Below are 14,701 nucleotides of genomic sequence, written 5' to 3'. Positions count from 1 at the left end.
ACAAACATAGCCCTATGGACATTCTATACCTGTGGGTAGAACATTGGCTGTTTTGGGATAGCAGCTGGGAAGTTTTAATTTATTTGTCATTAAACTATAGAGGCTGTTCCTTCTATTGTCCTTCATTGTCACGGAGCAACACACGGGAGTCCAAGGACTTTATGGAATTCATTTTTGCAGCTTAAATATTATTAAAAACACACAGTTGACTCCTAAACATACAGTTAAAGCAAGGATAGTTCTAAACTAAAAACTTACCTGAAAAAAAAAATCTTAAAATAGAGCACAAAATTTGATAGCTGGGTAAAAGATTGATATCCGGAATTTGGGATTTCTGACAAATGCATTCTTAGTAAGTACTGACAATTAAGTACTCCGTTTTGTTTTTATTGGGGAAATGTGCATTCCAATTAGTAAAAACATAGTATGTATTCCCTGCAGAACTTGAATTACCTCTGCCTCACTGAGAATATCATTTGAGCAGTGGGGGTCTAGATTTTGGCATAAGACTATACATTTCCTCAATCAGAAGCAACAGGTTTGTATATTTAGGCATTACAAGCACGTCTAGCAAGCAGCACCCCATTCACAGAGTCCCAGTCCAAAGGCATTAAATAGGATTCAATGCAAGTACATCATTGTTAAAATAGTTTCACCGAGCGAGCACCTTTGCTTAAGTGCTGTATGTAAAACATCATTTGGATTTTCTATTTCATCTACAGTATTACTCCATTTATACATGTCCCATTCATCAGGCATATGCAGTTGATATAGGAAGAACCAAAGGCTTTTCAGATTCACTCAACACACAAGCAGAGGACATACTTTTCTGAAAGATTGACATGCTATCAGCCAGCACACAGAGCAGCCTTTTAAAAACAGGCAAATATTCTGGTGATGGGATGTATGGGAACATACAATATGTTCTGATAACTGTGGGGTAGCTGGCATATTTACTGTATATGCTTGGCATTAGATGGGAGGTTCTGTTGACTTGAAAACTCTTTCAATCAGGTTTTTATGATAACTCATCACTGCTGATGATCACATTGTACTGCTGCAAAATCTAGCACATATAATCCCCCCTCCCAGGTGTAACCGTTGGGCCTAGAAAATACTTGATTGCAGATTTGTTTACATGAACAATGCTTGTGGCTGAAGCTGCTTCCCTAACACTCTCCTAAAATAAACTTTGGTGTTCCTTTTTAATATGTTCTTTCAAGGTTAACAAAAATAATTGAAAGCAGTGTCCACAGGTGAGGCGGCTTTATTCAGAGTAGTACGAGTGCCTCCCCAAGCTAATATATGGCCCTGAGGCTGGAAAATGGCTGCTTTCAACTGATGTTATGAGTCTTTGTTGCATCAAATAACCAGTTATTTAGCAAAATTAATTTTGCCGTTTATACACAACTAAATCTAAATGATCATCTGATGTTGAGTCGAAATGTTCCCATCACAGAAGGCATGCAGAATAATCACTTTCACGTACATGGCCAGGTGTGAAATATCTAATTGTCCTTTGCATAAGTACCTTTATAGCTCTGAAAACAAACCTGTCACGTTGGGGTTGATTTACTAAAGGAAAATAGGCTGTTCACTTTGCAAGGGAATTTTCCCCAGAGCTTAGTGAATGTGGAGAAATTTCACTTGCCAAACAATACCCAGTCAGATACAAGGGGCGAAAAAAAAAAAAGCATTACTCTTTTGTTTATTAAAGGACACAGCCAAATAATTAATTTTCCACCCCACCAGGTGGATAGTAATAGAGGCAGCTCTTACCTACTTTCCTTTTTTATATTTTATGTGGATTCGCTCATAAGTTCCTTAGCGCAACCTACCCCTTTTATTTTTAAATAATTAAGTGGATGGGTTTGATGCAGCCACCTGCAGGAGCAGGACGCAAGGTGCAAACAAAAAAACACAACCTAGGGGTGGCCCTGTTCTGGAGGCCAAACCCTCCATCTAAAAGACACAGATTTGTTTTCTGTCAAGCGCTCGATTTGGAAGACCGACTCATTCATTGCCCCGGAGGGTCCTCGCAAGGGATAGGCAGCATTGTCCTCCACCATTTCCCAGTGGATTAGACAGACAGTAATCCAGGTTTATGCCTTGGCTAGGCGGGAACTCCCATTTCCTGTTATGTCTCATTTGGCCTGGGCACACAATACTTACTGCACCATTTTGGTTCTGTTTTTCAAGTTTGCAAGGTAGCTGCTCACACTTTTATACATTTCTACAAAGTTGATATGGCTGCCTCAGCAGATGCCAGTATTGGTTATCAAGTTCTGCATGTGGCAGTTTATGTTCTGCTGAGTGTGGTTTCTCATTTGGTCCAATATTTATAAGCCCACTCTTGTTAAAACTGGCAGTGCTTTGGGATGTCTTATTCTAATGATCTGGTTTCCTTAACTATAAAATCTTATTTCTGAGTTCACTGAAGGATACAGCACTCACTCAATTTTTGGCTCGCCTAATTTCAGGCCGCCTCTAGGGTATTATTTTTTTTTTTTGGCTGAACCTACCATCCTGCTCCAGGTGGCGATATCAAACTCATTTGGCTAATGATTTGGAGGTGTCCTTCAATGGACTCAGGGAAACGGATTTTAAGTGAGTACAAAAGTCCCTCAGCAGAGCTTCATCTCATTCACTAAGCTCTGGGGAGAATTCCATCGCAAAGTGCAACTTCTCTTGCATAGTGAACACTATTTGCTTTTAGTTGATCACCCCAGTTGTTTCATAAAAACTAAACTAAACTGACAGCACAGATGAATAGAAGGCACCCTCCCACCACAACATACTGATTGGGTTCTGATTTTCCTGCAGACTCATTTGACAGAAGTTGTTTGTAAGATCAGCTTCTGTAGAGCAGACAGCTGTATACATGGGCTGAAAGTCAGCCAGAACCTGCCAAACTGACTGTTTTTTGGCCAATTTGGCCTGTGTGTACCCAGCCTTAGACTTTTCAGAGAACCAACAAGGTATATAAACCAAAGATAAGATAGGGAATAAAGGTGTCTGTCATCTGTGCTGTCCCTTTTGCTGGATATGTAATATACATATGGGAATATGGAAGCATTGTTCAGCTTTCTCTAATGCTAAGACCAGGATCCTTTACAAATTGACAGTTAGGGATGCACCCTTTATGGAATGTGTATGTGTTTAAAAAGATTGTATGCACATAATTAAAAAAATATAAAACATCAGTTTTACAAACTTGTAAAACTAGAAAATATGAAATTGTTAAAACTATTAGACTTCCTAGACTTTTAACAAGGTAAGTGTACATATTTAATTTACAATAGTAAGGGTCAGTTTTTAATTTAAATAATGATAAGAGTATGCAGTAACAAGCTTTGTATCTACATGCTGTATCAACTTGCATATATTGTACTCTAGCTGTAACAAGCAGGCAGGTAAATCAACACACAAAAAGCAACACAAAGGGATTGTATACCAAAAGTATCATGTTCTTAGAACATTTATCAGGTTTTTCCTGTAAAGATAACAAAATGTAATTACCAAAAGAAACAAGAAAATGATTGACATTCTGTTTATCAGTGTAAAAATATTACCTCTAGTTCTCTGAGAATTCCTGACTGGCCACAAGTTTCTAGATCCTCCAGTGCCTGAGACCAGAAATTTTCCTCTCGGTCAGCTTCAGGGTCCTCTGGGCCTCCAGGAAACCTGCCACAGAATAGGTTTAAGGTAAAAGCTCAAACTGAACAAATCAGAGGCAAGCCACACACTTCATTTCTGCATATATGGCAAAATCTGGATTTTAATTTCAAGAAAAAGTGAGCAGGCAATGAGAGACTGTCAATTTAAGGGTCTGTTTACATTAAGTGCTATGAGACGGCGCTGGGCAGATTTGCCCATTCCAACAGCAAGATGAGGCAAAATGCCCTTTCTACTATCAGGGCAGTTCACACTACCCCAATGTGGGGGTGTGCACTGAAAAAAACATGGAAGGACTTTTTTTTTTAGCACAGCATGGAGCAACAAAATCCACCATCTCTTGCTGGTATACAGCTAGCAAAACTTGAAGAAATGTCAGTGGTGGAAAGTAGTGGGCAGATTTATCCAATGCCATTGGTGTTAGAGAAGAACAACATCATCGACTACTAAAGAACACCACCACTGGCTTCAGATCATTGCCTATTCTTGGCACATACAGCCAGACCAGGTAATTTCTATGGCCATTGTAAGAAAAATACCATAATTTTCCAGTATGAAAACTGCTACATGACCACCTAAGATCATTTTTAGAGGCACAGGGACACAAAGAACCAGTAATTCATTTGGCATAATTTACCCTATGACACATTTAAATTCAGAAAAGCAGAATACTACAGGCAGACTCCTGTGTCTAACTTGTTTGGATTATCTAATTATCATGGTTTCAAACTGCAGACATCCTAGAACGAGGCTGTATTACTTACCCACAGGCTACAGGCCTGTCCCACTCATCATCACTAAGCCCTGTGTCCTGGAAGTGATTATTAGCTGGTCTACTCAAAGGAGACAGACTGCCCTTCTGCTTGGGGCTCCTCCATTCAAATGCATTGAAACTGAATCCTGATGCTTGAAAGTTTGGACCTAGAAATTGACATAAAAATTTACAAAAAAACAAAGAGCTCTCTTTCAAGACTACTACTTCTGCACTTTTCCATAAAGTTTTAATTCGCCTTTACAATTTAGACTAGGCCTTAATACAGTTTTTCCAATGATTGCTGAGCTAAACTGACATTCAGTGTATTACCAAAAGAACAGAGTATTCAGAAGAACCTGAAATCTCTGAGGGCACCAACACAGATGGCTAGGATGATGCACAAAGTACGACACACCAAGCTATAAGCAGATCAGGAATCAGTGAAATAAGAATCCTAGATGATTGCTATGGGTTACTGTATTTGGTGTTAAAAAACATGATCTAAGAAGGAAGAGTCTCCTATTAGCAAACAAAGGAAAAAACTGAAAATTATTATTTCTTTCTTCAGACTACAATTCTGTCAAGCTAGACTGTGTAATTCCAAAACCAGGATGCCTTTTTGTGAAATGGACTGTGCTCTATTTCTTGACAAGCAAGGTTACCATTAATCAACGACATAATAAACTGATGGCGCTTCCAGCATCTAGCCATCAGTCTACCGCAGCAACTTTTTTTTTTAGAATGAAGTGACATTTCAGCTCTACAGAACAATTTCACCAATGTGTAATTTATCTAAGATGATATATGAGATAAGCTTAGCCATTTATGTTATTTACCTTGGCTTCCAAAAGCTGTGTCCACAGCAGAGCCATCCCAGGACTCCACTGCGCTATCCACACTTGGCACTGTGGTAGAGTAAATATCAGAGAGGTTGCTGGATTTCTGAGTGACAGGAGTGTCATCGTCAGCGTCACACAGCTCACTTACTCTGCTTGGTGATGCAAATGTATTTGGACTTGTTGCTTAAAGAAAAAAAAATAAATCATATGGACATGTTGAGAAGCTACATAACCAATGCATATTTCTGTAGCAGAGAAAAACACCACTGATAAAAACTAAGGGGTTGATTTACTAAAGGCAAATCCACATTGCACTACAAGTGCACTTGGAAGTTCAGACATTGTAGATCTGAAATGAGGGGAAGCGCTGCTGATTTTTATCATCCAATCATGTACAAACATTTTCCTTGCATCCGGGGGGGGGGGTCAAATTGCCCCAGGCAGAGCCGCAGCTGCAGGGGAATTTCCACCCCTCCTTCTCCTCCTTGAGCCAAGCATTCACCTGACAATGCCCTAATTTTGGCTATATTCAAGGCCAAGCTAGAGGATTATGGGACATATAGTCCCAGATACCAGCAGGCCCCAGGATGATTCCCTGAGAGGACTGCAGCCCCCAGCATGCTGAGCGGGAGGGGGAAGAGGAAGAGAGGAGAAGAGGGACCATAAGGCTGTCGGGTGGAGGGAGCTAGTGCTTCTATTATTATCCTCCAAGGTAAGAACTTACCAACAGGTGGGGGGAGCGAGATGCAGGCTTGCATAGAGGTACAGGATCTGATCACTGGCTGCTCCCACCCTGTCCTTCCCTTCACCTGGCTGCATCCACCCTGTCCTCCCCTCCACCTGGCTGAAACTACCCTGTCCTCCCCTCCACCTAGCTGCTCCCACCCTGTCCTCCCCTCCACCTGGCTGCTCCCACCCTGTCCTCCCCTCCACCTGGCTGCATCCACCCTGTCCTCCTCTCCACCTGGCTACATCCACCTTATTCTCCCCGCCACCTAGCTGCATCCACCCTTTCCTTCCCTTGTCCAAAAATAAACAAGTATTAAATCAGTTTCTGTATTCTGACTCTCTGAATAAACCATTGTTTAACTACTTCCTGCCAAAAATCTGCTTATTAACAATTATCAACACTATGGGGGTTATTTACTAAAGGAAAATCTACTTTGCATAACAAAGTACACTTGGAATTGCAGTCGCTGTAGATCGGAGGGGGCACATGCAAGGAAAATAAAAAACAGCATTTTAGCTTGCACATGATTGGATGATAAAATCAGCAGTGCTTCCCCTCATTTCAGATCTTCCCTTAAGATCTAGAGCGACTGCACTTCCAAGTGCACCTGTAGTGCAGAGTGGATTTGCCTTTAGTAAATCAACCCCTATGCCTCATGCTTAAAGGATAAGTTCACCTTTACATATTAAATAATAAAGGCACATCTTTTTGCAGTTAAAAAAATGTGCATTGATTATTTTTTAAAACAGGAATCTGGAAAGCATTGTGCACGTGATCAGCAGATCATGGGTGTAGTGTCATGCCCCCGCACACACTGCCTGCAGCTGTCATTACAGAGCTGTAGGTAGTGTGAATGAACTATGGGTGTGCCGATTGGCGTGGCTGCAGTTCATTCAAACTACAAGTACGTCTGCCGTGGTGGCTGACTGTACTTTCAGTTTATTAATTCACAGAAACCTGTGAATGAATGACAGGGCTATATGGGTGGAGCCCCGCATGGCTATACTACATTTAAAAAGGGACAGCGGGTGTGGGGAAAGAAACTACTGCCCTCTGTCACAGGGAGAGTGGGATTGGGAGAAGTAGGTGCAGGGAGCTGGAATATGTTACATGTTCCACCCTAAAAACAGGTGGAACATGTGACATAATCCAAAGGTGAACTTATCCTTTAAGATATGCTAATGAACGTGCTATGGCAGAAAGACAAAACAGACCGTTCTGATTTCAGATGCTGTGATAAATACCAAAAAGGCTTTTAATGCACATATTAAACAGTAAATCAACTTACCATCATTCTGCTTCTTGATTTTTAAAGTGACAGTCTCCCCCGCCATTTGTAATAAATGAATGGCTTCACTCAAAGGTTTGCCTTTTAAACTGTTACTATTTATGGCTAGTATCCGATCCCCTATATGGATTGCTCCTGTCCTAAAATCATAAAAAATACAAAATGTGCTAAATTAAAATCTTGACAAATTTTCTTTAGGTTTGAGTAGACAGCAGAGGGGTTTGATCACTTTCTGAGCCTTTACTGCTGTAAACAACCTTGGCAGAAATATCTTCCAGCAAGTGTAATGTTTAGTGCAAAATAAAATTCTTAGCCCATCGGTGGATTGCATCCTACATATATTCCTATGGAGAATTTGAAGGCATTATGGAGTTAGTGGTCCTCTAATGGATCTTGCATAGGAATCTATAAAGAGACCACTTCAGAAAAAAAAAAAAAAGGACCTGGAAATTTAGCTCAAAGCAGAGCCCTGGCTCTGACACAAGGAATTGGGGATTGGGGGATACAATCATGAGGATGGACCATACAAAGGAGCCGGCAGCAGAGCACTTCACCTCACTCCACCAAAAAATGCTCTGCTTAAAACAAAGGTCTTTTACAACACTAATTCTAAAAGTTTGTATGACAAATAAACGTAAACAGGGAATATTTCATTTTATAGTTTACGCTTCTTTGATGCATAAGATGAGTACCGTTCTCAAGGATAATATTTGGTATTCTGTCTAGCACTAGAGAAATTATTGGCTGGAGCCTCTTCTTACAAGAGCTCTTTAATTAAGTCATTACTACCAGCAGGTAAGCACATTAAATTAACTTGTGATAATCATACCTCATCAGCTCTGTACAAATAGCCCTATGAAAGATATAAATAAAATAAAAAGCTTAATCTTTATGCAAAGAAAGCAGAAAACAGCTTTGGCCAATTCTGTGACATCTATAAAGAATATCATAAGCATTTATTTGTAAGGAATTTTAAGGACACTGTACAATCCGCTTTAATGGCTACAGATTTTGTATCTATACAAAGTTACCATATTTTAAAGCCCTTTATAGCACAGTGAGCATTCACAGTTTCTATTCAGTACAGCTTAAACCTGTATGCCACTTGGTCATACAAGCACATCCGACCATTAAATGACTACCCACAATCAACAAGGCTGAGGGGCTTTTGGGATGTATATAGCAATGTAGATACTGCCAGCCAACAAAATTCCAGGGAAATGCCCTTTCATGAGCATGTCAATGTTCTCAAACTCTCTTGAAAAGATTTTTTTCTTCTCATCCTAAGTGAATACTCGACAACAACTGAATCACTCAGCTATGTATGAATACAATCTAATGTTTATGGTCAGTTTTAAGGAAATTAACAGACATGCATCTTGAAGCAGATCAGAACATGAATGTATGCCACCCTAATGCCCCGTGCACACGATCAGACTTTCCGACAATGTGGATTTTTGTTCGAAGGATGTTGGCTCCAACTTGTCTTGCATACAAACAGTCACACAAATGTTGGCAAAAATTACAAACATAGTGACCTACAAGACGTACATGATATCTCCATTACGAACGCTAGTTATATCTCCGGCTCGTACTTGATTCTGAGCACGCATGGACTTTTGTCCAACGGACTTGTGTACACACGATCGGAAAGTCTGACAACAAACATTTGTTGGCGAAAAATTTGAGACCCTGCTAGTCAACATTTGTTGGCGGAAAGTCTGACAACAAATGTTTGATGGAGCATATACACAGTCGGACTTTCTGCCAACAAGCTCACATCCAACATTTGTTGTCGGAAAATCAGACCGTGTGTACGGGGCATTACAGTATAATCTATTAGTAGATTAATTTATCCCCGCGCTATCAACAAGAGCATAAGCTATTACTAAGGATAGGTTGCAGCAAATCACCAGCAGGGGTATATACCCTACCCCCCTATAGTAAATTCTTAAAAATCAAATAAATGGTGTTGCGCTACCTGTAAAAGAAGTTAAAACTAAACTATACTAAACTCAACTAAAAATAAAGTGCCTCGTGCTTAAATATAAATTACCAATAGTGCTGAATAACACACTACCAAGGATGGTGTCTCCTCCTATTAAGTCGGTATAATAAAATCACCCTAAATTAGACAGTTGTATATTACACGCAATATATATAACAATAATTCAAATAAAGTACCTCAAACAGATTAAATCGTGAGCAATCCAATAGGTGAATAGAGTGTCCAGTGTTTAAATACAACAGCAGAGATAGCCAAATAATAAAGTGACATGTGCTTTAAATATTCAAGTAAATATCTCCAAAAATGATAAACTCAAAACAAGTTGCATTAAAGTTGCAAGAAAAACTTTTCTTATAATAAAACGTGCAACACGCAGTGCTTGCTTAAAACAAAAAAAAAAAACTGAATAATACAGTCTTTGTGTGAAATGAGGTGACCAGTGATGTATTTAGTGCTTCTCAGGATAGAGTGCCAGGACCCGTGTCTTTTAACTCTTCTATATCCAGTGTTCACGGCACGCCAGGTAGAGTGGCCCCTTACCTTACTGCTGTAAGGCAAACAGCAGAACAAACCACCGGTAAGGTCCAGGGATTGTATCCCTATTCCTGGTAGGTAAATGCTGGTCCCCACAGTTGGTATTTTGTGCCTCAAGTAGCCTCCTCACAGATCTTTAAATGCTCAATGTTATCCACAAGAATCTCATAGAAAAGAAAGAGGTATGCTCCGATAGTGAAGTACGTATATAAATTTATTCAAGAAAATATATTGAAAAGGTACTCGCAAACCAGGTATTAAAATCAGCTTTTAAAAACAAATGATCGAGCGTCCCGCTCGTAGTATGGACGTCACTTCCGGTATCCTAATTCCTCCTATTCGACGCGTATCGTCACCAATCACGTGACTTCCCTGAGGAACGCTCGATCGTTTGTTTTTAAAAGCTGATTTTAATACCTGGTTTGTGAGTACCTTTTCAATATATTTTCTTGAATAAATTTATATACGTACTTCACTATCGGAGCATACCTCTTTCTTTTCTATGAGATTCTTGTGGATAACATTGAGCATTTAAAGATCTGTGAGGAGGCTACTTGAGGCACAAAATACCAACTGTGGGGACCAGCATTTACCTACTAGGAATAGGGATACAATCCCTGGACCTTACCGGTTGTTTGTTCTGCTGTTTGCCTTACAGCAGTAAGGTAAGGGGCCACTCTACCTGGCGTGCCGTGAACACTGGATATATAAGAGTTAAAAGACACGGGTCCTGGCACTCTATCCTGAGAAGCACTAAATACATCACTGGTCACCTCATTTCACACAAAGACTGTATTATTCTGTTTTTTTTTTTGTTTTAAGCAAGCACTGCGTGTTGCACGTTTTATTATAAGAAAAGTTTTTCTTGCAACTTTAATGCAACTTGTTTTGAGTTTATCATTTTTAGAGATATTTAGTTGAATATTTAAAGCACATGTCACTTTATTATTTGGCTATCTCTGCTGTTGTATTTAAACACTGGACACTCTATTCACCTATTGGATTGCTCACGATTTAATCTGTTTGAGGCACTTTATTTATTTGAATTATTGTTATATATATTGCGTGCAATATACAACTGTCTAATTTAGGGTGATTTTATTATACCGACTTAATAGGAGGAGACACCATCCTTGGTAGTGTGTTATTCAGCACTATTGGTAATTTATATTTAAGCACGAGGCACTTTATTTTTAGTTGAGTTTAGTATAGTTTAGTTTTAACTTCTCTTTTACAGGTAGCGCAACACCATTTATTTGATTTTTAAGAACAGTATAATCTATAACTCATTCTTAGCACAGTAATGTGAGTAAATGTGTAAAAATAATACCTCTATTCTGCCTCAAACAAGTTCTGAGCTTGGCCATATAAAGAGTTTGGTCTCACCCAATCCAGGTTCATAGATCCAACTCAGGATTCTGAACATACAAAATTAACAAGGGAAGCTGATCAGCAATTTCCTTCCCCCCTAGCTCTTGTGGTAGTGTGGTACCCCACCAGTGTATGGGTTCAGGATTCTCAACCAGGCAGGTTGAGGGACTCCAGGGTATTTGCTTATTTGAGAGGAAACTGGCTTTTCAGTTTCCTCATTATTTAGTAAAGTCCGCTTTGGGACCTGGAGCCCGGGGATTTCTTAGAGATTTGGGTGGGATGAAATCCCCAGTCCTGGGTTTGGGATTTGAGACTCACTGGTACACGGATTGTTCAGGTGTGTGTGGGCCTGATATTAGAGTCAGGACCAGGATTCTGGGCTCCACCCTCCCAAGGAGTCCAAGCTTGCAAAGGAGAACCCAGAGAGTGCAGGTGTGCACTAAAGTAGCCAGAGAGTTCAGGCTGCACTGTGAAAGCCAGAGACCCGAGTCTGAGGATGCTGACAGTAGTTAGGAGAGCTCCATGTGGGAGCCTGAGTAGCGGTGCCTCTGCTGCTGAAGAGAGCCAGGTGGTTCAGTATTTTTGTTTACAATGCTACATGTGTAAGCCAGGAGGCTGAATATCCTTTTAGTTAAAGCTGATGGTAAAAACCTCCTGCGGGGGAAACCACTTTTGTTTTCATTTCTGAAACTTTTCAGAGTGGTGTTTCCTTTGCAGGGGGAGTGGTTTCCCTCGCAGGGGGTTTTTACCATCAGCTTTAACTAAAAGGATATTCAGATATTCAGCCTCCTGGCTTGAGTGGCACTTTTCAGATGCTATTTTTAGCTCTAAAACGCCTGAAAAGCGCCTCAGTGTTAAAGGGGGTCTTAGAAATGTAATGTATATGGCAGCTCCACAATATAATTTCAGATGGAATCTAAGGGACAGACAGGTATGCATTGCCATGTAGTGTTTTTGTGCGATCCTCTTCAACCTGGAGCACCTGGAAGGAGCCCACACAAACATGAGCAAGAAAAAGAATAACCCATACAGATACTGCTATGGTCAGGTTTGAACTTGGTGCACAACTGTGTAATCTTCTTTAAATAATTTTGTAAGCAAGCATGCTGGAGAAAGCACTTACCGCTCTGCCAGTCCACCTTTAGTAAGGCTTGAGATGATAATAGGATCAAAAGGCTCTTCAGTGCCAGAAATGGTAATTCCCAAAGGCCCTCCGTACCTCTTCAGTTCCACAGTATAAATGATATATCCAGAGCTTTCCTGTTCATCTACAAGTATAAATATGGTGCCTTGGTATCAATGCAGAGATCATCCTTAATTAAATGCAGACACTTAGGAGATTAACTGCATTGCATCTTTATTAGTCAAAGTGGCATGACAGTGCATGGCTGCCAGACATTTAGGATTACTGGGGCGAAGCATATTTTCCACACCAGAGAATCTGGCAACCATTTAGTCATTAGGTTGCTGACTTTTTTATTTTAATTTGTAGATAAGCAATAAAGAAATATGCATTTAACTCTTGTATTTAATATCCTATGAAATGCTTGCTAAAAAGGAACAATCTCTCTATGACCTTCGTGGATATGTGAATGAATGCAATCATAAGTTGCCTTAAACAGAAATGACAGAAATTAAAAAAGGAAAGATCAAAACAGTCACTACTGCTGCTAATAAAAAGCTTGTTAACATTTACAAAATTAACATTTTATTAATTATTTAAAGTACAATTAAAGGCTCCTGTATGACAGTCTAAACATACAAAAACCCAGTAACTATATAATGCATAAGTAAACAAAAAATGTATTTCTCAAATACCTTTTATTGGATTTTAAATGTTAAAACACATACAACATGCAATTAACATTTTGGTATTGTGACCACTTTATAACAGATACAGTGTTACATTAGATTAATTCAGAGCTTCAGTGTTAGTTAACACAGTTCGCTTCTACTCATTTTCCATTGCAGATAGTAGATTTCAATGTTCAATATACACAATTTAGGTATTTATACCTATTCTGTGAAATTGTTTATGAGTACTTTATAGCATGTACTTACTTTTTTTTACAAGAAACAACCAATAACCTAATACCATACTCATCTCAAGGTTTGTATGCATTGAGGCACAGAGATGCATGTTACTATTTTGTATCTGGTTCAACTTGTAACTTTGTAGAATTACAGTCACAATTTTTTCTTCAGTTACTACAGGGTTTTGACTGTAGTTTTATTAGTATAGTAGTAGCCATGGAGCCCATAGTTTAGTAAATATATTCAGACATTCCCTATGTTGAAAGATCATCTTTTCCCTGGTTAAGATGGAACCAATTTGGTGTTGCCATTCTTCATAGGTAGGGGGAAAGGGGGATAAACACTTCTCGGGTTATCAGCTTGGGGATTAGAATAGAAATGGAGGTCTAGAAACAGGCTAGTATTTCTGGGAGCCACAACACTTTATCTATTGCCCCCAGTATACAGAGTATGGATTCTAGGGTGATTGTTATCCTATAGGATTTTTTATTGTATCTACAACTGATTGCCAGTACCGATACAACTTCGGGCCCTTCAGTAGCATGTGTAATAGTTCACCGGGAGCACTTTAACACCTAGGACAATTTGGAGTGTCAACTTGAGGCCATTGAGCTTTTGTGGGATGCAATATACCCTATATATCATAAATTAAAATTAGTCTCTGTGTAACAAGGACACTATTTCCAGGGCTCTTTGCCAGGTTTCTTCTGCATGTTGTCTATGGCTTTATGTGTCAGCTTTCCAATTAAAGGAATATGTGTAGATGAAAAATGTTGGTATTAAACTTGCATAGTCAGAACATGTAATAAAATCTTTCATTATTGTCCTTAACTGAGCCAAATCCTCCTTAATTTGTTTCCCCTTCCAGACACCGCAGCTCACACAGTAGGAGGGTATTTAGCAATAAAGGCAGTGATGTCAATCCAGAAAGCAGTGGACAAGTGCCGTTTGACAAGCTACAGACATGTGAATCAGCAGTGACCATGCTAATAACCACAACCCCAGCAACATCTTTTTACCACTGTGCAATAAAAAGGAGAAAAAGAGAGCTAAAGATGCCTGCCTGCCCGCCCGCCGCCCCGGCTACAATGAACAAATATTTGTGAACACAGACATTTGAATTTCTGATAAAAATGAAGATACCTTCGGTTTTAAATTTAGTTGACAACATATATAACTATCGCATTACAACTACTCAACATAAACAAAGTGATCAACATATGCCACTAATTGCTAAGGTATGACAAGAAAACACATCACGCAGTAGTTTTATTTTTGGTCTCACAGTGCCATAATGTGATTGTCTTGGCTATATTAAGTCCTATGCTTAAAGCTGGATATTTCTGAGCACATTTGCCAGCATACACCTCTTTCCCCAGACTTATTTCTATTCTTTGCTCACAGTTGATCTCAAGAGTCCTAACAGATACACTTACTTTTCCAAGTGGGAATGAGACCCTAATAGTAC

At 39.5% G+C, this 14,701-nt stretch overlaps 1 protein-coding gene across 13 annotated transcripts in view; it reads right to left on the bottom strand.

Annotated features, from left to right (window-relative positions):
- GRIP1 (glutamate receptor interacting protein 1) overlaps positions 1-14,701 on the bottom strand; it is an 837,005-nt gene that overhangs the window by 26,166 nt on the left and 796,138 nt on the right. For 9 of the 13 annotated variants that reach the window (XM_077469661.1, XM_077469651.1, XM_077469652.1 and 6 more), the window contains 6 exons: positions 12,323-12,467; positions 7,287-7,426; positions 5,266-5,451; positions 4,440-4,596; positions 3,573-3,684; positions 3,455-3,493 (listed from right to left, as the gene is read on the bottom strand). In XM_077469661.1, the coding sequence (XP_077325787.1) occupies positions 3,455-3,493; positions 3,573-3,684; positions 4,440-4,596; positions 5,266-5,451; positions 7,287-7,426; positions 12,323-12,467 (779 nt within the window). The remainder of the gene's footprint in view (positions 1-3,454; positions 3,494-3,572; positions 3,685-4,439; positions 4,597-5,265; positions 5,452-7,286; positions 7,427-12,322; positions 12,468-14,701) is intronic. The other 4 variants (XM_077469653.1, XM_077469662.1, XM_077469663.1 and 1 more) reach the window with 1 other exon arrangement.

Source organism: Lithobates pipiens, unplaced genomic scaffold (assembly GCF_037356315.1).
Source record: "Lithobates pipiens isolate NorthernLeopardFrog02 unplaced genomic scaffold, aLitPip1_a1.2 Scaffold_8, whole genome shotgun sequence".
In the NCBI taxonomy this organism is placed as follows: domain Eukaryota; kingdom Metazoa; phylum Chordata; class Amphibia; order Anura; family Ranidae; genus Lithobates; species Lithobates pipiens.
The sequence above is the reverse complement of the archived record's forward strand: the minus strand, read 5'-3'. Positions and strand labels throughout refer to the sequence as shown.